This window comes from Arvicanthis niloticus, chromosome 2 (assembly GCF_011762505.2).
Source record: "Arvicanthis niloticus isolate mArvNil1 chromosome 2, mArvNil1.pat.X, whole genome shotgun sequence".
Taxonomy (NCBI): domain Eukaryota; kingdom Metazoa; phylum Chordata; class Mammalia; order Rodentia; family Muridae; genus Arvicanthis; species Arvicanthis niloticus.
The window spans coordinates 91223728-91248416 of record NC_047659.1 but is presented as its reverse complement, the minus strand read 5'-3'; the positions used below and the strand labels follow the sequence as shown (position 1 = coordinate 91248416).

The 24689-nt window shown below is 45.3% G+C and overlaps 1 protein-coding gene across 2 annotated transcripts in view; it reads right to left on the bottom strand.

The window, feature by feature from the left end:
* Mapkbp1 (mitogen-activated protein kinase binding protein 1) overlaps positions 1–24689 on the bottom strand; it is a 51480-nt gene that overhangs the window by 10079 nt on the left and 16712 nt on the right. The window contains exons 3-11 of one of the 2 annotated variants that reach the window (XM_034495118.3): positions 15864–15955; positions 4059–4121; positions 3786–3843; positions 2892–3062; positions 2307–2444; positions 1938–2120; positions 1719–1736; positions 1245–1405; positions 224–413 (exon numbers count right to left, since the gene is read on the bottom strand). In XM_034495118.3, coding sequence (XP_034351009.1) covers positions 224–413; positions 1245–1405; positions 1719–1736; positions 1938–2120; positions 2307–2444; positions 2892–3062; positions 3786–3843; positions 4059–4121; positions 15864–15955 — 1074 coding nt within the window. The remainder of the gene's footprint in view (positions 1–223; positions 414–1244; positions 1406–1718; positions 1737–1937; positions 2121–2306; positions 2445–2891; positions 3063–3785; positions 3844–4058; positions 4122–15863; positions 15956–24689) is intronic. The other variant, XM_076929532.1, reaches the window with a different exon arrangement.

Genomic DNA, 24689 nt, shown 5'->3' with positions numbered 1-24689 from the left:
TTAGTAACTTGTTCAAGATCCCTGAACCCAGATAAGGCAAAACTCGGGCTAGGCAAAGACACACAAGAAGGCTGAGATGTATGGACACTAATATTCACACTCAAGCTCCAGAGTCTATGCCAGGGAAGCCATTGAAAGCAGGGAGGCAGGAACATAGGGCTGTACTTGGTGTTCTCTACTTCCTACTCTCACAAGAGTCTCCCAGTAAACCCAGCTCACGTACCTCCACACTCCAGACACAGGAAGAATGATACAGAGCTGAGTACACCTTCCCCACTTTCTTGGGATCCCTCACATCCCAAACATAGATGCTGTGGTCGTTGTATACACAAGATAGCCACTGATTAGTTGGATCAAAGGTCAAGGCAATGGTGTCTGGGTACCTTGCATTGGCCCCTCCAGAAAAGAGGCGACTGTGGGAGAGAGGACAGAAAGTTACCACAAAGGAAGGAATGGAGCGCAGGACACTGTCTCCAGTCATACAGACGTGGAAGTAGAACTGAGAATTCAAAAGCAGTCCCTAGAGATGCCAAGCAGGAGCTCACCCAACACCAGGTGCTGGGTAGAGTGTTCTCCAAAGGAATGCTTGCAAATTCATACACCACCAATACCAGACAAGGCAATTCTGTGGTTACAATGGAATACAACAAAATCTAGATGGTTCTATGAGTATTTCTGCACAGAGATCAAAACAAGACTATCATACAAACTACAAAAATAGGGCTTGGGATATAGCTCAGTCTAACAAGCAAGGCTCTGGGTACTGTCTCTAGCACCTCAAAATCTCTTCTTCCTCCTCCTTCTCCTCATCTTCTTCTTCTACTGAGGATACTTGCCAAACCATAAAAACGACCACACATCACCCTTTCCCTTCTAGCATGATTGGTGACTGTATCCTTCAGTGTCTTTACCATAGCACACTTTATCTTTCTGGTGCTAACAGATTATCAAAATGTCCGATTGTAAAATTGAACCCATTTCCTTACATCAACCAATCAAAAGACTTCAATCCCTTGAGTCATTCTTAAAACCACCGAAGCTGTACCCAGGTTTATTACAGCTCCCCCAGCACTTACTCACTGAGACATCCACAGCCCTCTGTGCTATTTACTCTCCCTGATTCTGAAAACTACCAAGAAACCCAGATTTCTCTGTCTACAAAGAGGATCTTTGGGCATCTTCATTCTGTTGCCTGAAGAATTGACTGAAGCCCTGAATGGAACAGTGGGCCCCACATAGCTCACCTGGCCTCAGTGATGCTGGCAATGTCTGTTCCCAAGGCATGGGGTCTGGGTAGAGTGCTGAGAAAGTGCAGGTTGGAAGGATTGAAAAGGCGTACAGTACCATCAGCACAGCCACAGAAGATGTATTCTTGGCTAACGGAGATGCAGTGGGCCACAGTAGTCTGTGGGTAGAGTACCTCAGGTAAGTAAAGGCCACCCTCCTATTTGGCTTGGTTTAATCCTTCCCAGGCCCTTAGCAGCACTCACTCACAAAAGGAGAGCCAGACTAAGGTCAGGACAGCCCCTCAGCTGTCATCTAGAAATGCCCTCCCTCCAGCAGCAGTCAGTCTGAGGGCCTATAGCCCTGCATATTTGGGAGGCGTGGTAAAAATCAGGGGATTTTCTAGGCGTCAGAAGGACCAAGGTTAGAAGGTAGAAAAACCCCAACGAGGAGAAAGCAACAGCTTGAGGAAGAGAAGGCCTAGAAGCACTTACTGTGAAGCTGTCTGTGTTCTGAGCAGAAGAGGAAAGCAGGGAAGAGAGGCAAGAAAGAGCAAGAGGAGGCGGTTATGCAGATCACTGGGATTGCCCTGCATCTTCTCCTGCAGTTCCCTTCAGCATGCACAAGGCCCAGCCCTGGTCTACAGCCCCAAGGCCAGTTCTCCCCTGGTTTGAGACAAGGCCAGACCCTGTTCTGGAGCTAGAGTTACTTACTCTTAGCTCCACCCATTTGTCCAGAAGCCTGCGATCGCTGAACTCGCACAGTAGCCCCGATGACGTGATACAGAAAGTGCTATCAGACTTTTTCCCTCGGCCACAGGCCACATCAGTGAACAGGTTGTTCCGCAGCTCCCCCAGCAGCCCTGAGCGGCCCAGCAGTGGCACAGTGGCATTAACCTGTGGAGACACACCACTACATCCATCTAGCCTTGGAAATGAGGTGCTCAGAGAGAACACAAAGTCCTGTGTTCTCTGAGACGCCTCAGCCCAGGCGGATCAGGTCCGTACAGAGCCTGTGACAGTTAAGCAAGCCAAAGGCTACTAGCTGGAGCACTGTTCAGGGTAGGTCATCTCAGTCCTCACCTTTGAGGTCTTACTGTCATCCAGGTACCAGAATTTGATGTGCCGGTTGCCTGCAGTGACAAAGTAGCTGCAGTCTTCAGAAAAGGACACTGCTGTTACCCTACTAGATACTTTGTTGGAGGCCACTACGATGTTTTTCTAGAAGAAAAGTCAAAGGAAGAATCAAAGCTCTGCCTGTTGGGGATAAGAAGGTATCTGAGAATGGACAAGGGCTAGCAATAGTTTCTATTTCAAAAAACCCACAAAATAAAAACAAACACAAACAAACAAAACAACAATAGAAAAAAATAAAAGAAAAAAACAAAACTTTTCCTTTCTGGTATTTACTTGTCAGAAAACAAAACAACAACAACAAAAACCCAACCTCTTTTCTAAAGGAATTCAAAGGTTTAATTCCTCAGATGTTCAGGAAAACCCTCTGGCAACAACCTTGCTACCCAGTTACTATTTTGTACTCCAAATACTGTTCAAGGATGAGCTGGAGAAAGTAGAGTAAATGAGGTTGCTCAGGTCAGCAGCTTCCTGCCTCCCCACTGACACAGGAGCCCTCACAAGGATGCTAAGGCCATCACCCAGCCCACTCACCTTCCAGGCCCACACGTTGACAATCATGTCATGCTGGTAACCCACAGACACAATGTATTTGGCACTTGGGGAGAAAGCCACACACGCCACACCATACTTATGCTCTTGTAGCTCTGCCACCTGGCTGCGCTCAGCCACATCCCAAACTCGCACGGCAGGCATGTGCCCACTCTGCAGGGAAGCAAACCGTAAGTGAGAGCTATGGAAGGGGTTATGTGTAGCTTCCTTAGTCTCTCACCTCCTCAGCTTTAAACACCGTTTCTCCAACGGTTCCTGTTCAACAGGAGAGAGCAAGATAAAGACATAGAAAAAAGGTCTGAGGACACCAGTGTCAGCAGAGACTAGCCCTTGCCTCTGTATCTGTATCCTTGAGTGATTCTAGTAAGCAGCAGCAAACATCTGCCTGTCTCCTTGTAAAACCAAGGGCTGTGTTCCTGGTGTGCCCAGCAGGGGGCATCTGAACATAGGAATATTTTAGGATGGTGGTTTTCAAAATGTGTCCTTAACTACCCCACATTGTTAGAAGCTCTGGTGGGAAGGAGGCAAGAGATGACTTCAGCGTATAAAGCATTGGACACGACTCTCATGATCTGACTGATATCTCCATGTCCCCTCTCCCACATAAATAAATGAATTAATATTTTTTGTTTTGGTTTTACTTTTAAAAGGTTATAGAATCAAACAACTTTGGGGTAGGAAGCCAGCTGTGAGCACTTTGAAAAGCCCTCCCGGGGAGTCTGATCACACTAAAGCTTAAGAACAGCTATTTGGACACAGCAGAAACCAAGGTGTCAATCCATGAAGCCAAAGTGACAGCACCCTAGCCGGACACAGGACAGTGGCGAGGACAGGGTGTCCATAAGCCACAATATTGCCACCCTGTTCTTCACTTACCTCTCCAGTGACCAAGTACTTGCCATCAGGGGAAAAGGCAAGGGCAGTAATGGTTTTCCTAGAAGAGACAGGGCAGGTTGGGTTGGACCTAGTAGACTGTGCCCCCTTCCCACATTTCCCTTCCTGCATATTTTCCAAAGGCAACACCAACAAACTCAAGAGTATATGTACACTTCCCTATCTGACCCAGGGCCAAGCCAGGTCCCAAACCCCCAGGACCTCAGGCCCCTGGCCTCAGTCGCCTCACAGCCCCTTGAGGCCAAGCCCACACACCTGGAACTGTTGAGGATGTGATGCTGTTTTTGCTTCCGGGGATTGAAGAGGACGACCACACACCTGAGGAGATGAGTGAGCTGTCAGGATGAGCTTCTAACCATAGCTTCCTCAAGAGCCCACTGAGACTTCACAGGTCAATCTAGCTTGGATTCTCCACCCAAAAGGGCCTATTAGCAGATTCACATAGTAAAAAGGCTCTCTGTGGAAGCCTATTCATCAGGACCCTGATAGTCAGTCCCAACTCTGATCATATCCCCAAAGGATAGCAAAGACAGAGGCTTTCCCTTTGAAAATATCCCAAGGAACAAATACAAGATGGAAGGGTTAATGTGATTTCATCAGCTCAGGCCTCAGCTTGCAACTGGTTCTCAGGCTTGGAGCCACATGTCTTAATAACTGTGATAGATGGTATGCTTCTATCTACTGAATAAGAAAGAGTACTCTGGCTATGCGAAGCTAAAACTATAAGGAGGCACAATAAGCTGGAGGTGGAGGGAACAGAGATAAATTGAGAGGGCCTTGGGAATGACCTGAGAAGGCTACAGAGCTTCCAAGTGAGCCAAAGGATCCCTAGCTTCAGGGCCGAAGCAAGGCTTTCTGGTCACTAGAACAAGACAAGTAAAGGTTTGCCCCAGTTCACAAAAAAAGGCTGAAGAGAACTTTTCCTCGAAGGGGACAAGGCTTCCAGATGGGATTGAATCCAGACAGACTGTTCAGAGCAGCTCTGGGGAGGAAGCTGAACAGTGGGAATCAGCAGCAGTAAGCTAGAGGTCACGGTCCAGACAGTGTTCTCTGCAGGTTCCTTGGTTAGGAGCAGGCGCTAGGCCTGTTGTCCAGCTGTCTAACCTCTTACCATTGGAATAGCAGACAAGAACAAGCCTGGAGGCTGCCATACCATAGAGTAGAAGAAGAAAGAGCACAGACTGCAGTGGAAAACTAGGTAGAGGTGTATATTGATAATAAGTACTTAACATCTCAGGCTCAGTAAACTAATCCACTATACAGAGCCCACATATTCTCCCAGGGATGCTAGACCTTTGATGGGATCAAACACATCTAGAACATCCGGTTGACCAACAGACTAGAAGTCTTGGGTCTCACACCAATAAGTACCCTACCAGCTGTTCCTCAATGCTTTTCTTACTCTTACCCCTGCTCCCACTTTCTCTTGATCCCTTTGCTCTATTCCTTACTCTTTTCACTTCTTACCTCAAGTTCTAATCTCCCAAATCTCCCTTTAAAATGCCATGGTCAGAAGAGTCTTCTTAAATATGACAAAAGCCATGTTTAGGGGCACACCTGTCCTACCAGCATTTGGCAGACTGAAGAATCAAGTTTTGATTCTTCAAATGTGCAATGTACAATATATTGAGTTCAAAGCTAGATTGGGCTACAAAGTAGAACCTTGTCCTAAAAACATAAAACATGAAAAAACTAAGGGCTCTGGAAAGTTTGTATCCCATCACTTCGGAACAGGTACATGAAAGTATACATCAGTTACAATTCAAATGCTATTCACTGTGTGTAGAATAGCCTCTAGGGCTGTCATCATCTACTCAGAACTCACGAAGCTTTCTGTGGCTGCTGTTTTCTGAACCTTCTAATCTGTGCTGACCTGTGACGAGCCCTTGACAGGCTTAGCTCTAGCAAAGGCGTCTAGTCTGATGAGTTATGGGCCACTGGCTTCCTGACTAGAAAGGTATGAACAAGCGCAAAGGGCTCCCACTCTCTGCTATAGACTTCCTCTAACTGCAGTGGTGACACAATGATCAGCTACAGTCCAAATGCAGAACAATTTGATGTTGAAGTCCCTGCCCGTGAGTGTTCCCTGAAGCCTGTCACCCTAAAGCAGCACGGTGGCCTTTAACCTGTTGTGGTGGCATGCACGTATAATCCCAGCACTTGGGAGGTGTAGGCAGGAGGGCTAGGAGTTCAGTCATCTTCAGCTACATAGTGAGTTTGCGATCAGCCTGGGCTGTATACAATCCTGTTAAAAACAAAACAACAAAACCTTTCGAGTCTTCATGGAATACAATTTCTTCTGTTCCCTCCATCTCCTAAGTTCAAGTTCACACAACACTGTGTATTTGTGTGTGTGAATGTGTGTATGTGTGTGAGTGTGCGTGAGTGTTCATTATGTGTGTAGGGATGGGTGTGGGTGGGTGGGTGTATACAATGCAGGCAGAAAGATGACTGGCTACAGGTAGATGAGCAAACCCTACTCCACCTCCTTTTCCTTCCCTTGTCTCACATAATATAGGAAATTTTCTGGCATGGAAGGGATGGAAACACACAGAGTGAGGCCTTTATACATACTTTTTACCCAGATTTACTCAGACTGGAAACTCACCCCTCAGAGAGAAAAAGCACATATGTATTTCTCTATGGAAGAGCTGTGCCATGTCCTTCCAAGTAAACAAGAGAGCCTACTCTCAAACAGCCTCTAAGAGCCTTTGGTTCTCTCTTTGGTCTTCTTAGTGAACTTATAGCAGGTGATTAGTCAGCTAGGGAGAGGAGGGTGGAGCACAGCTGGCACCAGTCATTGGCCCTTCACTTCCAATGTCCTTGCCCAGCAGGGTAAGTGCTTGCAGCAATATTCACTGAAACCATCAACATAAAGACTGCTGGGTTGGGCTGGCCCAACAGGCTGACTCCTGTAACTTAGAACTTGAGGGCACAGAGAGATTGCTCATCTTTACAGAGTGAGGGTAAGGCCTTGGTCCCTTAGGGCCTCAGTTTAGGAGAATTATGCTGTGGAACACCAGTGCCAGGAAGAGCCAAGCCCTTGGCATTCCCATTCCTGCACAGGCCCAGGCTTGCTTTGTTCTCACAGGAGCCATCTCCTACCACTCTCCATCCTCCAGAGTCAAAGCCAAAGAAAAATCAGGACGAGCCATGAGTAAAGCAGCACATACATGGGCAGGCCCAGGCGGTTCAACCAGAAACGTGTCTTCAGATTCCTTTTAGGTTAAGTGAAATCAGAAAGGCCACAGGAGGCACAGTGAAAGTTCTTCCATGACTCAATGCCAGCTTCTAGTCCTCTATTAACTGTCACTCCTCATATTCTTTACTGCACTTTACTACCATCGCTGACTCCTTCTCCAAAGCATGTAGCAACTTATCATCTTTCACCTACTACACTTTGTGAGGAGGGCCTAGCACTCATCTCTAGCTCAGCAGAGATTCTATGTTTGTGTATTGTTTCCTGTTAAGTCTCTAGCCCCAGGAAGACTGGCACTCAGGATTTTTGGAAGGTATAAATAAAGCTTTAAGTCATTCATAAACCAGGCATGGTGGTATATGCCTATGTTCTCAGCACTCAGAACATGGAGACAGAGGATCAGGGTTACATAGTGAGTTTGAGGCCAGTGTGGAACACATGAGAGCCTGAGGAAGAAAGGAAGTATGAATGGATGGATGGATGGATGGATGGATAGAATTGGAGAAGGAAGGAAGGAAGGAATGGAGGAAGGAGAAAGAAAGAAAACACAAACTTTAAATCACTAACTGCAAGACCTCCCAACTCAGCTGAAAACCCTGTGAGATTTATGACCTAGAGCTACAGGCCAGGCCCACAGTTCCCCATGTTACAGACATAACTCCCTCATTGATGCCCAAGGGCAATGCAGAGGTAGAAAGATGAAGATCACTGTGGTCAGGTACATCTGTCTGCTAATATACTGTATGGCCTTGAACTTGTTTATTTACTTTCAAAAAACCTTGGTCTCCTCATCCATAAAGCAGAAGGAACATCTGTCTCACAGAGCCCTGTATGTACACCAACAGCATGATGTTCACTGTGGTCTTTATTGTCACCTTCCCAGGCTTTCCTAGAACTATACTAGCATATTTTTTTGGCATGCCTATGAGTTTCCAAAATGGTTTAACTGAGGGCAGACTCACCCTGAGTATAGGTGGCACAAAACCACAAGCTGAGGTCCTGAGTTGAATAAAAAGGAGAAAGGAACTTCATCTCTCTGATGCAATGTGCACAGCTGCTCCACCCCTGCCGCTGCCAGCTGTGACTTCTCTGCCACGGTGGGCTTTAGCTTCAACCAAACTAAGCCTAAAATATGCTTCCTTCTTAAAGCTGCTTTTATCGGGATTCTGTCACAGCAACAAGAAGAGTACCTGTTGAAGTCACTGTTCTATGGGGGTGAAGAGATACCATGACCAAGGCTACTCTTATAAAAGAAAGCATTTCATTGAGGCTTGTTTATAGTTTCAGAGTTAGTCCGTCACCATCATGGCAGGGAGCACAGCACTGGGGAGATAGTTGAGAGCTACATCTTGATCCACAGGCAGAGAGAAGCTGGGCCTCAAAGCCCACCCAAAGGACATACAGCCTCCAACAAGGCCACACCTCCTAATCATTTCAAACAGTTCCACTCCCTGGTAACTAAGCATTCAAATATATGAGGCTGTGGAAGCCACTCAAAGCACCACAGTAGCTAATACAGCAAATTGGGACAAGGAGTTGCTATGATGAAACTTAAATGGCTCATAAGGCCTTTGAACTGGTCAGCCTAAGGAATGTGGAAGAGTGTGTAGAGCTGTAGGCTAGAGAAGCACTGTTTGCTGTAAGCAGAGCTTATTAGACCAGTCTGGTGGGAGTCTGGAAGATCAAAACACTGAGACAAATATGGTGGTCATGGCCTGGCTCATAAGGTTTTTTTCTTTTCTTTTCTTTTCTTTTCTTTCTTTCTTTTTTTAAGATTTATTTATTTATTTATTTAATGTATATAAGTACACTATAGCTGTGTTCAGACACACCAGAAGAGGGCATCAGATCTCATTACAGATGGTTGTGAGCCACCATGTGGTTGCTGGGAATTGAACTTGGGACCTCTGGAAAAGCAGTCAATGCTTTTAACCTCTGAACCATCTCTCCAATCAGCTCATGAGGTTTCAAGGGGAATGAGCACTGTCTCAGAAACTGAGCTAGACTATTTGTGCTACATTTTGGCAAAGAATCTAGCTTCATTTTGCTCAAATTCTAAGAACTTGATTGCACCTGAATTCAAAAGTAATGGACTAATTTGTCTTGCAGAAGAATTTCAAGACATGCTAATATTCAGGCTGTGTCAGGTTTGCTGCTCACTGCTCTGATGCAGATCTGCAGTGAAAGAGAAAAGCAAATAAGGTAGAAAGGTGTGGAAAATGTGTAGTTTGGCAAAAAAGGAACTTGAGAGAGTTTAAGTTGTGGATGCAGAGAAAGCAGCTAAAATGGCTACAGAAAGTCCTGCTGTGTGTGAAACACTAGCAAAGGAACCTGAGGGAAAGACCTTACCCACTAAAGGACCAGTAACAGTGCAAACAATGGAAAACCATTTTCCCAGGGTGAGCCTCAAAGGCACCCAGAGGATGCTGCTGCAGCTGTGCTGTGAGGACTGGGCAAGCTACATCTCACATTAGTAGAGGAACCTGGCAGCATGGTCCCTCTGGTCTTGGGTGTGCAGGCATGAACAAAAGATGCAAAGGTGAGTGGGTTGTGGAGGCTTTCACCAAGGTTCCAGAAAGCCACTAAGGCAAGCAATGTGTGACAATGCTAGGGGTCCTGAAAGAGACCACTGCGTGATCTGGGAAAATGAAGCCTAAATTCCAATGATCAGCCTAGGTTATTGGAGATGCCAAAGCTAAGTGATATCCACCAGACATGGAATGACAGTGGTCCCGCAGAACCTGTGTGTACTGCAGGCAGCAGAGCTCAAGAAATGAAGCTGTCGAAGAGACTCCAACAGGAGGCCCACAGGGTGAGGCCCACATGATGAGGCCCTCCAGTGTTTGGTGTTTGGGCTTTGGTCTTGCTGTGCGGTCTATACCTTCTCTGTTCCCATTCTTCCATTTTGCAACAGGAATATTTGTTCTGTGCCCTTTTATATTGGAAGTATGAAAATTGTTTTATTTTAAAGGGGCTCACAGTTAAGAGATTGCCTTGAGTCTAACAATGGACTTCTGAAGAGCATTAAGACTGTTAAAGATTATGGGATGTCTGGAGATAGACTAAACGTATTTTTGAAGTCTGAGATGAAAACAAGATTTGAGGTGTCCTGGTGGAATGTTATTTAAATGATGTGTTTGAGTGATAAGATGATAAGAGGTAGAGTTGTGATGGCTTATCTTGTCAACTTGACAGATTTGGAATCACCATGGTAACAGACAATGAATGCCCCTTAGAGTAACTATGGGGATGTTTCCAAAAAGGTTTAATAAGGGGAGGAAGCCTACCCTGAATATAGATAGCACCATCTCATGGGCTTAAGCCCCAGACTAAAGGAGAAAACAAGCCACTGCCAGCATCCATCTCTCTGTGTGTAACTGCAGACACGATGTGTTCTGCCACCTCATGGCCCTGTCTGTTTTGGACTGTAGTCTCAAATATGAGCCAAAACAAACCTGACATTGCTTTGCCAGGTATTTTATTTTAACAATAACAAAAGTAACTAATACAGTTACTTGGCAATCTTTTGGAAGGGTAACAAGAAAAAGGCCACAAGGAGGTTAGCTTTTGTGACAGGAAGCTCCTGTGTATAGCATCTCACAGGACACTTTCTACAAACCAATGAGGTCTAGTGTCATCCAGAAGCTGAATTATAGACTATGCTGCCATTTTGCTTCCAAAACAGGAATCTTATAGCTTTAGTTATTCTAAGAGAGGAAGATGCTAATGTGTTATCTGGAGAATCCCTGGCTTTTGTCCTCTTGAGATACCTAGAATTCAATGTCTTCCAAACAACCCTCTCGGGTCAGGCCATGTGACCCAGTAATGTCTGTTTATGGGACATTTACAACCCCTTCCTCAAAAACGTGAGAAAACATGTTTTTGAAACATGAAAAGGCTAACGGTTAACTCTGTGGTGTGCATGGCCAGCGGCAGAGCTATCTTCCGGACAACCCCACAGACATTTCTTTCCCAACAGGAGGCAAATCCTTGTAAGCAGCACGATTTAAAAACCAGGTCATGCTGGGCAGTGGTGGCGCATGCCTTTAATCCCAGCACTTGGGAGGCAGAGGCAGGCGGATTTCTGAGTTCGAGGCCAACCTGGTCTACAGAGTGAGTTCCAGGACAGCCAGGGCTACATAGAGAAACCCTGTCTCAAAAAACCAAACCAACCAACCAACCAAACAAAAAACAAACAACAAACCAAAAAAACCCAGGTCATAGGTCATAACAAGGTTTTCTGAGCTTCCAGCTTCTCACTCATTCTAGATTAGCCACTAGCTGACTGGTTCCTCTAATGAAATACCTCCTCTCTTCTTTAGAGGTTCTGCCCTTGACACGTCCTCCACGTGGAACACGTCAGCATCAAATCTCACACACTGCTATCTTCTGTCATGCTAGTATCAGTCCAGGTACTCCCCACTGAGCCCTGGCCACACAATTTTTTTCCATTTGATTTTTTAATTTAACATGTATGAATATTTGCCTGAATGTATGCGTATGCACCACATGCCTACTTGGAACCTGCAGGGGCCAGAAGAGGGCACTGGATTCCCTGTAACTGGAAGTACAGACAGTTGTAAGCCACTATGCGGGTGCTAGGAACAAAGCCCAGGTCCTTTACAAGAGCAGCAGTGCTGTTAAGCACTGAGCATCTCTCCAGACCCCAACCACACAATCTAATGCTACCACCCTCTTTCACTCTTGGTTACTTATGTCTCTTCCATCAGCCTGACTGTTCAGAGTACCTACACTCTCTGATCCTCCCTTGCTCACTAATTTGTTTGCATACTTATTGTCTGCTCACCCTTCTGCTCCTAAACACCACAATATCAGTGACCTTTCTCTCCTGTTTACTTCTATATCCCTGGTGTCTAAGTAGAGCAGGTTGTTTAATAAACTGCTGACCAAATGAACAAATAAGTCAGTTAGCAAACTGTTACAGAAAGAACTAAGAGTCATGATTTGAAGTTAGAAATATACAACAGATGGTAAAACAGAGGATACTGGTGAGTACGTGTCCTTGTATATGATTTTATCAGGTATCAAGTTCAAAGATCTGTTTCTCAGGTCCACCAAGTCTCTCCACTGACAAACACCATATGCAGCTCAGTGTCTCAGAGAGTAAGGATGAGTATGGTCTTTCAATGCAGCTTTACAGTTTAGGAAAAAATTCTGTGGCTTCCCACCTGTCCGTTTGATAATAATGGGATCTCAGCATAAATTCCAATATGGGCACACTCAGGAAAGGAGTTTCCCTCTTTTCTCCGCTGAAAAAGCAAGACACTTCCTCTTACTGCTATAAAGGTCCAGTCTCTTCCATCTTCCTACCCCAGGGGTTGAAAAGCAGCTCTGTTGAGAGCTCTCACCAAGTTACGCTGGCAGTGCATGCAGGGTCAAGGAAGGGCAAGGCCGACCAGCCCAAGGAGACAAAGGAACTATGAAGCCAGCTAGGGGGAAAAAAGACCAGGTCAACTAAGAGGGTTCAACCAAACTAGGTCCTTCAAAGAGAGTGCATGAGGACTGCATTGGCAGCCTAAGGTGGGGGGTGTGTGTGTGTGTGATGGGTAATATTGTCAACTGAACAAGATATAATCATAATCTATAATCTATAGGAGATATCTACAATCGTGTAGGAGACAAAACTCTATGGATGTCTGTGAGGGAATTTCTAAACTAGGTTAGTTGACATTGTAAGATATGCCCTAATTGTGGGCAGTGCCATTCTGTTGGCTGGGGGGTCAAATAAACAGAAGGAGAAAGCAAGCTGGGCACCAGCATCTACCTCTTTGCCGCCCAACCAACCATGGGTGCCGTGTGACTGGTGGCCTCATGCTCTTGCTGCCATGCTTTGAGAAGAAAAGGGAAATTTGTTCTGGCTCATAGTTCGAGGGTACCCTTAATCCATTCTTGTGACATATTTTGTCACAGCAAGGAGAAAGTAACTAAGACAGGAAGCCTCAAGTAAGACAGGTGAGGGGTGGGCTTCCTGTGGGACAACAATAGCTAAGGAAAAGCTCTGGAGAAGAGAAACAAGATCCACTAAAACTGATGGGTCTTGGCCCAGACACCATGTTCACTCAGATCCCACCCACCTCTGCCTGACTGACACATGTGCTGATCCCCACCCCCTTCACTGTGCTGTTTCATTTCCTCTCAGAAAATGTTGTTTTGATTTGATAGCTGCTACTAAGCCTCTGGGAGGATTCCGAGTTTTGTTTCTCTTCTTGTTTCTAGGATACCTGAGCTGGCTCCCACAGCGAGAACAGCAGAAACAAATGTGGGGGCTGAGGGTGGTGTTAGGCAGAGGGAGAAGAAAAGGCCACTTGGGCTCATGCAGACTTTTGTGGACCCCATGTACCCTAGGAGTACAACAGAGAACAGCCATAGGCAAAGAGAGAAACCAACATCCTAAGAAAGCCACAGCTCAGTGAACTGCTTGGGAGTATTGCCCAGGGTTACTCTGGAAATCTCCTAGGAGACCCTAGACCGGAAGGAGGATTCATAGACAGCACACTGGGCTGCAAATGACTATAAAGATAAGCACATACTCAAAGGCTCTAGGCCTGGCACAGAAGTATGTGGAAGGAGAGAGTGGCTAGAATTTCAAACTTGCCAAGGCCTTGACTGAGGGCTTAGCACACCAGAAGCACCCCAAGCTTTTCTGCACAGCCTGTATCTAGCCCCAGCCCTACTTCCATCAAGAAGGGACCTTCAGGTAGGAGCAGGCACGGAATAAGTGGAATTCCCTTGAGGCAAGTAGCACTGGGTTATTTAGCAGAGAAGAACTTTTATCAAGTTGCTTCTGGAGGGGAAAAGGAGGCTTGTCCAGTCTTTGCCAGGCTAAGCAACAGCAACCACAGAGCCCTGACTATTGGCACCAAACACCATCAGACACCCCCTCCACAGAACACCAGAGAACACCCTACTCAGAACCCAGGGGCAGAAGTCTCCCTGGCATAGACTAATCTGTCCATAAACTATCCTCAAGTGTCAAGTAGATAGTTTAGAGAAAGAGCAGAAAATATGGCTTTTCCCCATTCTATGCCATTTGAGAGTCAGAACTCTGGCTGGGCATGGTGGTGCAAACCTTTAAATCCCAGCATTTGTGAGGAAGAGGCAGTTGGATCTCTGTGAGTTCAAGGCCAGCCTGGGTTTTAGAGCTAGTTCCAGGACAGCCAGGGCCATTAACAGAGACAGAGACCCTGTCTCAAAAAGTCAAAACAAACAAAAAGAAAGAAAGAAAGAAAGAAAGAAAGAAAGAAAGAAAGAAAGAAAGAAAGAAAGAAAGAAAGAAAGAAAGGAAGGAAGGAAGGAAGGAAGGAAGGAAGAAAAGGAAAGAAGCCAGAGATCTGTGGTCAGGCTACTTGGACTTGAACTCCAATAAAGACAATGGCAATGTGATTTTGAACAAATTGCTTCACCTTGAATCTCAGTTTTCTTCCCTAATCTATGGAGTCAGTAACAGTACCAACCTCAAGCTCCTATGCTCAAGTGCTATCCTGTTACAGCCTATCAAGTACTTAGTACTCCAGAGCATTGCACCTGACTGACTACATGTAGCTTCTGAAGTTGACTGTGGTGGTGGCTGCAGACTCTAAACAATTACTAAAGTTCATAAGCTGGATATTTATTTTGCTAGGAATCAAAACTAAGGCCTTGAGACTAGTTAAACACTCTGCCCTGAGTTAGGGATTTTAAATATTTGGTGTCACATCACAATAAACTAGAAGGTAGTTATTAAAGATGGTGCTGGGGGTAGGCCAGAGTTGCAGTGGGTAATGGATCTGTCTATGGATCAGAAGATGGTGCTGAGGCTGGAGAGATGGTTCAGCAGTTAGATGCACTGGCTGCTCTTCCAAAGGATCAGGATTTGATTCCCAGCACCTATATGGCAGCTCACAAGCATCTGGAACCCCAGTCCCAGGGAATCTGATGCTTTCTTCTGGACTTCATGGGCATGAGGCTCATACATGGTTCATAGAGGGTAGGCAGAACAACCATACACAGAAAATTTTAAAAAATTTTAAAAAGATGGTGTTGGGAATCTTGTACGAAAAAATTTACAAACTTGTATGTGTGGAAGCGTAGACATGACCAAATATCAATACAGGATGCAGCAAGAACAACACCCAATAAAGAATTTTTACTTAGACTGCATTTTTTCCACAATAATGGCATCAAAACAATGACCTAGATGTTTCTCTTCAGAGATTTCAGAAACCTCCTGTCCACCTGAACTGGATTATTGATCATTGATCATACATTGACCATAAGTCACACTCTTCTCCCCAAGGCTCAGGGATCTTCACAGAAGAGGGTGGGAAGATTGTAAGAGCCAGAGGCCATAACTTTCTTCAATGGAACTTACTGGATATGGCATGACAATTGCACCTAAGAACTCACTGCAATTGTGACTGCATCCACAGGATCTCAGTAAGCTCAAGCTGGTCAAAATCCTAACGGGGTGGGCTGGGGAGGGGTAGAAGTGGTGAGGGGTGAAAGTCCCACATCTAACCAAGGAGCTGCTGGCACCTGACAGCTGCTGGGAGAGGTGGAGTCAGCTTTCTTGGATGGTATGACCCTGGTAGGGCGACCACATCCAAGGATAAGCCCATGCCCAAGAGTAGCTGGGCAACACAAATTTGACTTGATGGGTCTTTAAAAAGAGAGAGGGGGAAAGTGGAAGGGGTAGAGAAAGCACAAAGTTAAACAAGTAGGAAGGTGGAATGGATGTGGGGACAGTAGGGCAAGGGAGTGAATATGACCAAAATATATTATATGAAATTCTCAAAGAATAAAATGTAACTAAAAAAATAAATATGCTTTTCACGTAGCAAGATCTCCTGAAAGGCACTTACCCAGCTGGGTAGGCAACTAAGCCAGATCGGGGATCACAAGCAAGTCCTCTGCCTCCAGATACTGTTACTCCCAGTACCTTCTCCAAGGTCACCTGTTAGAGCAAGACAAAGAAATGACTCCTTACAGTCCATAGGGCTACAGTTACAGTAGAGTTATAGGGAGGTGATAATGGCTCCTACATCCTATGCAGCACTATTTTCCTACAATCTTATTCAATCTGTGACTTCTTCAGACTTTGTTCTGACCAAAATTCTCTTGGCCATATGAGAAAATGGCAGTAGTGAGTACCACCTACATTTAATATGCTCCACCTGCTGTTACCATGGGAAAGAAAACATGGGTTAAAGTACAGGTTTATGACCAAAGAGGAACAAGAATTCTTCCAATGCAAGAAGGCACTAACTGTAGGCTAGAGACTGGGATCTGGGGTCTATGAGACTGACAAGAGGTCACTGGCCTTCAGGCCTTCAAAGGCCACTGTGATCTCTCTACTAAGAGCCAGAAGAATGTTAGGTATCAATTAGGTAACTCGGACATCCTTGATCTTTGCATCCCATCAAAGGACTCCACCTCCCTGAGTCTGCCAGTTAAAAGTCTAGTAGCCTAGGAGGCCTAAGAAGGGCTTACTGCTGTGTTTTGCGAATCACAGATGCTCACAGTACTCTGATTATTGTTATTAAGCCACAACTCCCACAGAGATGAAAGGGAAGCCTGTGTAAATGCCAGGAGAGTCTGAGAAGACATGACACATGAGACATTCCTCGCCTTCATCAACAGTGTTGCTGTCCCGCATTGTCTGCAGGCCACAAAACCCCCACTAGACTAACCTCAAATTAACTGACTAGTCTTTCTGTGGATGAGGTCATGTGAGACCCACACTTCCCTATAACCTCATAATTGTCACTCCATGGCACTCCTTGTCACACGGTGTTTCTAGTCACTCAGCTCTAGTTCCCTCCAGGGCTGTCTGTATTTCCTGCCTGAGCCTTCCCTCAGGGATATCCTTGTTCCTCCTTGATTTAGGGCAAGGAGCCCATATAGACAGAGTGTATTCTCCTATGAAAACTTTGACCTGGAGATTCTTGGAGGGCCAAGGAGTGGTATAAAACACATACAGGGCCAGAAAGAGTCTACTGTGACAGTCCAGTGTCTAGAGTGGGGAGCCCACAATCAACTGGGACAGTTTTAAGTGTGTCTTCTCTTACTGCCCTCCAAACAGGAAAGAACTGAAAGTGCTCCAGAGGTCCAGTTTAGGTCCTCTGACCACACACACATATGTGCACACGCAACTAGATACAACAGTAATAACAGCAAAAACCGAAACCTCAAAGGCCATTTAATTAGGTGGGAAAGTAACCCTTCTGAGGGATATGGGCCAGGAACTGCAACATGTGCTTATGCACCAGTGGTTTAGTTGCAGTGCACCAGCCTAAGCTCCATGCTGCTCACTTATCCACTGCCCAGCTGCACCACTAAACCTACTGTTAGCCTGACCATGCTAGACATTCTGGACAGCAAGCCTGAATTTCTGCCTTGTTCCATTCTTTTTCTCAGTCTAAGGCTTCATTGGTTCCAGACACCTGGTACTGACTACAGAGTGCAAGTTCACCCTCTGGAGACTACTGCCTTTAGTTATCTCAGATCAGGATATTGACACTGAGCCTTTAATTGTACCAGAGGAGAGGGTGTTCAGAAACATTGCTATTGTACTTACTGCCTAAGACAGAGATGGGGTGGGGGAGAGTCTGAAGCCACTGTGTCCCATGTGGAATGCAGAGGGCATCAAACCAAAAACAAAAAACAGTAAGCTACAGACCCCCAGTTCTCTTTACACCAATACAATTTGAAGCAAATACTTTAGATTCAAATGTATACAACAATCCCTTGCCTCTCTACCATTCAGTGCTGGTCCCAAAGACCAAGTCTGCTAGCTCTCAGCTGCCCCTCCCTCTCATAGGAATGTGAGTAGGTGTTCTGTGGGTAGAGAATCCAGTTCTATAGAGAATCTTGAAACTAGTTTGTAATTTTCAACAAGACAAAGCAGAAAGATTTGGTTTGGTTTATACACACCCTAAAGACCAGTTTTTATAGTAAAAAAAAGGAACATTTTTTTACTATGATCTAGTCACAGTAAGAAACATGCTTTATATTGTGACCCAGCATGTACATACATGTATGTGTACAGGCAAACAGAACTGAAATACAAGACTCATAAAATAATACGTAAATGCAGTATATGCTTTAATATACTGTGGTATATTCCTTTTACTTCTAGCCATGTCCACTCTGTCTACCTCATGACCTACAAATGTGCTGGGAGATTAAGCATGGGAAACCACCCCACACTTCTTCCTGCCAGGCTCAGGCCCAGGCCCAACTATGGCAGTCTTCAGGTTTTGTCACTTTCCTCTCTGCTCTGCGCAGAGGAACATACTTCCTGGCTAAGAGAATCCCACAAGCAGAAGTTTGCATGGGCTAAAATCTTGGCTTATTTTCAAAGGATTTACGGGCTTGGTCTCTTTTGTTTTCCCTCTGGCTTTGTAAAGTAGTCATCCAAAGAAGGGGGAGCCGTTTCCTTTGGCTCTAAAGAGGAGGAGCAAAGGAAGACATCCAGGGGCATCAGCTGGTTTTTATTTTATGTTCTTAACTCACAGCAGCCTGCCGTCTGCAGGGAGGCTTGGGCTGTGCTCCACTCTGAAGGGGCTGAGCGTCCCCAGCTCCTCTGAAGCCTGCAGCACTAGGTCCATTCTGCAACACTCCAGCACAGAGGACTTACAAATGACTCTCCCCACTCATCATGTTTCCTGCCCTCTCTTTAAGGTAGTACAGGTTCCCTCGGCTCTACAAAGTGGAGAAAAGCCTGGACACGAATGCTAAACACACCAAGTGCCATCACTGTGTGCAGGAGTGAACCTGCCCCAGCTCATCAACACTGATATATGCACAGCTTTTTCCACAGCTAGTAAGACACTGGGAGCCTTGCCTCAGCAGTGGGCGTACTTAACATGGCAGTCAGTCCCAGGACTCTCCCAATTCTCAGGGATCCTGCAATATTTACTAGCGCACCAATAAGTTCTAGTGCCTACCATCTCTCAATTGGAATATGACTGTAACTCCCAAATATTCTCCCAGCTTTAGGCCTCCCTGCCACAATCCTTTCAACATGGCAGGCCACAATGACTCTTGTAAACATAAATCCTTCCAATGGCTCCTATCTCCCGTAAAGTTCAAACTTGGAAAGGCCTAAATCATCCAGCCTCTGGCCACCTCTCTGAGATCATTTCCTATACTTTCTTTGCTGCCTCTACCCAGCCACCTCCACCTTTACCTCGGGCTCCACAGGCACCTTAAGCAGACTCTAGTGTCCTCCTTTGCATCTGCTATTCTGTGGATTCAACAGTCCTCCCCTTAGCTATGCTCACTTTAGTCAGGCCTTTGCTCAGAGGCTGACTGCTCAGAAAGGCCATTCAGGCTTCTCTGGGTCACTCGGCCTTTACTTGGCTGGGCTATCTTCACAGCACGCACAGCGGGTAAGATGTTATCTCCTCCCACATGCTTCCCTATCACACAGGAGCCCTTAAGGATGGGACGCAGAGTTCCCATCACTTATTTATGTATCCTAAGCACTTAAAAAAGACTAATTTATTTTTATGTGTAAGAGTGCTTGTATGCATGGATGTATGTGTACAACAAGTATGCCTGAGAAGAGCAGAAGAAGGCATCAGATCCCTGGAACTGGAGTTACAGACAATTGTGAGGGTTCATGTGGGTACTGGGAGCTAAACCTAGGTCCTCTACAAGATCAGCATGTGTTCTTAAGCACTGAGTCATCTCTCCTTCCCCATCTGCGGCACTAAATCACACCTCCCACATAACATGACGGTGAACCTACTACTATTATATTGTCAGATTAACAGAGAATTGAGGGGCCCTTCTAAAATCATGTCTCTACCCATAGAGTAAAGTAGCCCTTAGACCTCTTAAGGGACATTTCTTTGTATAATGGATGGCTGATTAACTCAAAACTATCCAGGCATGGTTGTGCATGCCTTTGATCCTGGCACTTATGAGGCAGGGGCAGGTGGATTTTTGGGAGTTTGAGGACAAGCTGTTATACATAGAGACTTCTAGGACAGCCAGGGCTACACAGAAAGACTCAAAAATAAATAAAATAAAATAAAAAGGGAAAGAAAAAGAAGGAGAGAAAAAAGAAACCACAACTAGTAAAAGTACAGATGAGCATCCATGAAGCTCTCAACTACAAATAGACCCTCTAACATCATGCACACTTGCCAAGCAAGGCCCAGGGACCATCAGGAAGACAGGATGTGAAGGTTTTAAGAGTCAAAAGCTGGGGAAAATCAGAGCAAAATGATGCCTTCTGGACATGACAGGACCACTGTGTTCATGGACTCAAAGCAGCTATGGGGGCCTGTGCAAGACCTGTGACAATCAAGCCAGTCAATCAGCACTGCAGCGTGTGGGAGGGAGCACGGCAGCAGTGGCTGCTATGGGAGGGACAGTGAAGCTTGTTTGGAGGATTTTGTTTTGTTTTATTTTGTTGAGATAGGGTGTTTCTACATAGCTCTGGCTGTCCTGGAATTCACAATGTAGACCAGGCTGACCTCAAACTCGGAGATGCCGGCCTTCCTCTGCCTCCTAGTGTGAATTTTCTTTAAGGAAGGTTCATGACATTCTAGTAGATGGCCCCACAGCCAACAAATATGTGGGTACCACAAATATGACTCTATGTGTTATAAAAAAAAAAATGGAGGGATGGAGAAATGGAGGATGCCTATGGGAGGAGTTAGGGAGAGAAGCAGGAGGGGAGTGGATAAGAGAAAACAAGAGAGGCATTTGATAGATTGACGAGTCATGGAAAAGCAAAAAAAAAAAAAAAAAAAAAAAAAAAAAGAGTCAAAAAAAACCCTCCCCCAAACCAGGGTATTTCAAACCAGAGTAATAGAATTGTGCTGGTTAATACTCTCCTAGTTGTGCTGGTTGGCTAGTTTTCTGATTTGTTTTATGTCAACAAGGAAAAGCTTCTATCATATTGTCTGTAGGGTAGTGTGTAAGGCATTTTCTTGAGTGATGATTGATGTTGAAGTGCCCCGCCCACTATGGGTGGTACCATCCCCAGGCAGATGGCCCTGTGTAGTATAGAAAGCAAACCGAGCAAACCATGAGGAGCAAGCCAGTAAGCAGAGTTCCTTCATGGCCTCTGCTTCTGTTCCTGCCTCTGGGTTCTTACCCTGACTTCCCTCTGTGAGTATAAGTGAAAGTGAACTAAAACCCAACCCAGGCTGGTGAGGAGACTTAATAGGTAAAAAAAATGAGCTGCTAACCCTAGTAACTTGACTTTAATCCCTGGAACCCATGTGGTTGAAGGTGAGAACATAGTCCAGCAAGTTGCCATGTGTGTGACCTTCATACATGAAGGCAAAATATCTGTATAGACAAAATTATATATGTATATATATATTTTAAAATATATTTGAAATATATATACTTAAATACACACCCACACATACAACTATTTCCTACAGAAGCAAGGACTCAATAACAGGCACCCCCCTTTATACCCTGCCATGATCTACACATCCATAATGCAGTGTAAGCTGGAAGGGCAGCCATGTTAAGAGGCTGAGCCAGCTCTTGCTTTGGCAGGCAGAGGGTGTTGAAATAGAGGAGAGCCTTTCCCAGCCTAAAACTGGTGTTATCTTTCTACTGAAGCAACGCTCTGGAGTGCAGAGTTGTATAGTAACCTATGAGAGAGCGCTGACACACCCACCACTAGCAGTGTGAAATAGACAGGGAAATATCATATCCTCCAGAGGGAAAGAAGGCAGGCAATATTTCCCTCACTCTAATGAGATAAAAGGGCAAGGTAACTTTGTAACAGTTTATCCCTGAGAGAGAAATAAAGTCTGTGTTTAAGTGCTGGGAACAAGCTGGTTCAAGGGAGGAAGACCACTTAGTCATACTAGACAAAACAGTATTTCCAACTTGGCTTAAGAACTTGGAGGTTGCAACTTGGAATAGGATTTAAAATTAATTTAGTTAGTAATGAATAAACAGAATAAAAATTGATCATGTAGAATCAAGTCGGCCACTGAAAATTGTTTCAGGATATGTGGATATTCAAAATCAATGTAAAATATATTAATGGGTGTTTTCAAAAGTTTGAAAGCTGGCACTGGAGAGATGGCTCAGCAGGATGCTCTTCCAGAGGACCCAGGTTAAACTTCTAGAACCCACATGGAGGCTCACAACTGTCTTTAAATCCAGTTCCAGGGGATCTGATGCCCTCTCTTTACCTCCAAGGGTAGGTCACACAAATTGTATAGAGACATAGATGTATACAAAAATATGTATGAAATAAAAGTAAATCGCTTTTTAATTTTTAATTTTTAAAAAGTAATGTCTGTGTGCAGGTGTGTTCACATGAGTGTAGGGATGTGCAGGTCCATGTGCCCAAGTGCAGATGTATGCAAATAATGTGTGCATGAGTGAAAGTACCTGCAGAAGTCAGAGATATCAGATGTCCCTAGAGCTGAAGTTACAGGTGGTCGTGCACCTCCTGACATAGGTGCTGGAAGAAATCCATGTGCTCTTCACTGCTGAGCCATCTGCTACAGCCACAAATTATTTATTATTTATTTATTTTTAAGTCTGAAAGCCACTAGGATGCTATACGAGTCCCACCCACACTCTTTAAAACCATGGGGGAATGATCTACTACAGAGTAATCCAGTGTGTGACAAAGATCACAAAAAGAACAAAGTCCCTAACAAGAAGATAGTGACATCTGGAAAGGTTCAGGGAAGAGAAACAAAGAAGCTTTCATGGAAGGTGATCCAGCCTAATGGTGCAGAGTGGGGATGTGGTGTTTCCTTCTTGGCATTTAGAAATAAAGTTTCTTTAAAAACTTTGAGACTAGGCATTGTGGCACAGGCAGGACTTACTTGATTACATTTATTTATTTTGTGTGCATCTATGTATCATGGTGCACATATATTATTCAAAGAAGAACTTGGGGGAGTCTGTATTCTCCTTCCACCATGTGACCCAAGGTAAATCTTGGGTCATCAGGCTTAGCAGCAAGCGTCTTTATCTGCTGAGCCATCTTGCTGGTGTCCTCATAGGATCTTGACAGGTAAAAACACTGAAGGATGACAGAATAGGTAAAGTTATGTTCCACAAAATTCTAAGTCTAGAGAGCTAAAGCACAAGGGGATGAGGAAGAATTGCTTGTTTGAGGTAAGTCCTGGCTGCTCTGAAACATGCTACATAGCACAGGCTGGCCTCAAACTCATGGCAATCCTCCTGCCTCAGCCTCTTGAGTTTTTGGATTACAGACATATGCCACTATACCTTGCTCAAGAAAGACCTTGAGTGCCAAATTGTAATCTTGAGGTTATGGAGGCCTTGGGGGAAACCCAAGCTACATTTGATGAGATAAACAGAACACGAAGGCACCCAGAAGATAGTTATGAGGATAGCAGAGCAGCTCAGGTAAGAGGTAATGAGACCTAGACAAGAGCAGGCCGACAGCTGCAACACAACAGAAACAATACACAACAAAGCCAAAGAGCAAACGAAGCTGGCAACAAATGGGCACTGTACAGCTGTGCGGGGAAATAAAACGCAACTCTGACTCTCAGAAGTAGCAAGTAAAGCATTGCCGTGGTCAAAAGCAGGACTTGGGTCCACAGGGGCCAGGGCACTGTCCTTTCGAGGTGCTGGGGTGTTCAGAGGACCTTACAGAGCACTCCATTCAGCAGCATGAACAGGATGAACACTTGGAGAGAGGTTGAGAAGTGTTCCCAACAAGACAGGAGGAGACAGAAGACAGGGAGAGACTAAGCACAGCTTTGAGGAAAACCTATTTTTACACTATGGAAGAGATGAGGTACCCAGTAATAGAGAGGGAGGAGCACCAGTCAGCATGAGCGCTGAGAGGGCACAGGAAAGGACTCCTCAGACCTCACAGCCACCCACACTGGTTCCAAGAAGGCCCAGACTGTTCAACTACACACAGCTTGGGAACTGTAGGGAGGCCTCAGCTCTTCCTAGTCAGCCTCCTGTGTCCCCAGCTTGCTCACTTGCTCTGCTAAGGAGGCTTCTTTGCCTGGATCAGGTGTAAACTGTGAAGGTTTTTTGTCTTTCTTTCTTAGTTTGAGGGACCAGCACACCAGGAGTCTTCTCATGCTATGAAGGGACTGCTCCCTCATGATGGGGCACTAGAAGCCAGAGTCACTTTGAAAAAGCCAGGGTCATCTAGATATGGCTGCCTCAAACTGGTGAGAACCCCAACAACTGAGAGGAAAGCCATCTGCTTCTGTTGCCATCTCACTGACCCCAGCTTCCTTTTCCCCACTCTTTTCCCAGTTTCTCAATCCCACTCAAAGCAAGTGATGAACCCCAGGGGTGTAAGTCACTCCAGACAAATGTGGCCTGTTGTTTCCATAAACAAGCATGCCAGAGACCCTGTTATGTTCCCTCCCTTCCTACAGGTTAAGAAAAACTATTTACAGTCTCCTGTCTGTTCTCTACACTCTAATCTCACAAAGCACATTTTCCACCCAGTTCTAAAAACTGCCACTTATGCAAAAGCCACAGAGGAGCTTTTGCAGCAGGCTAGCAGGCTTTTCACAGAAACCTAGGCAGCTGTGCAGAAACCCAGTGACTGGACCCGGGAGACAGAAGGACTCTGGCAATTCAGAGTCCAAAGTGTCATCTGGTTAGAGATAAGTAGAGCAAATGGATCCCTCCAGGGCAGGCCAACAGACCTGCTTCTCAACTCTGCCTGATTTTTACCTGCT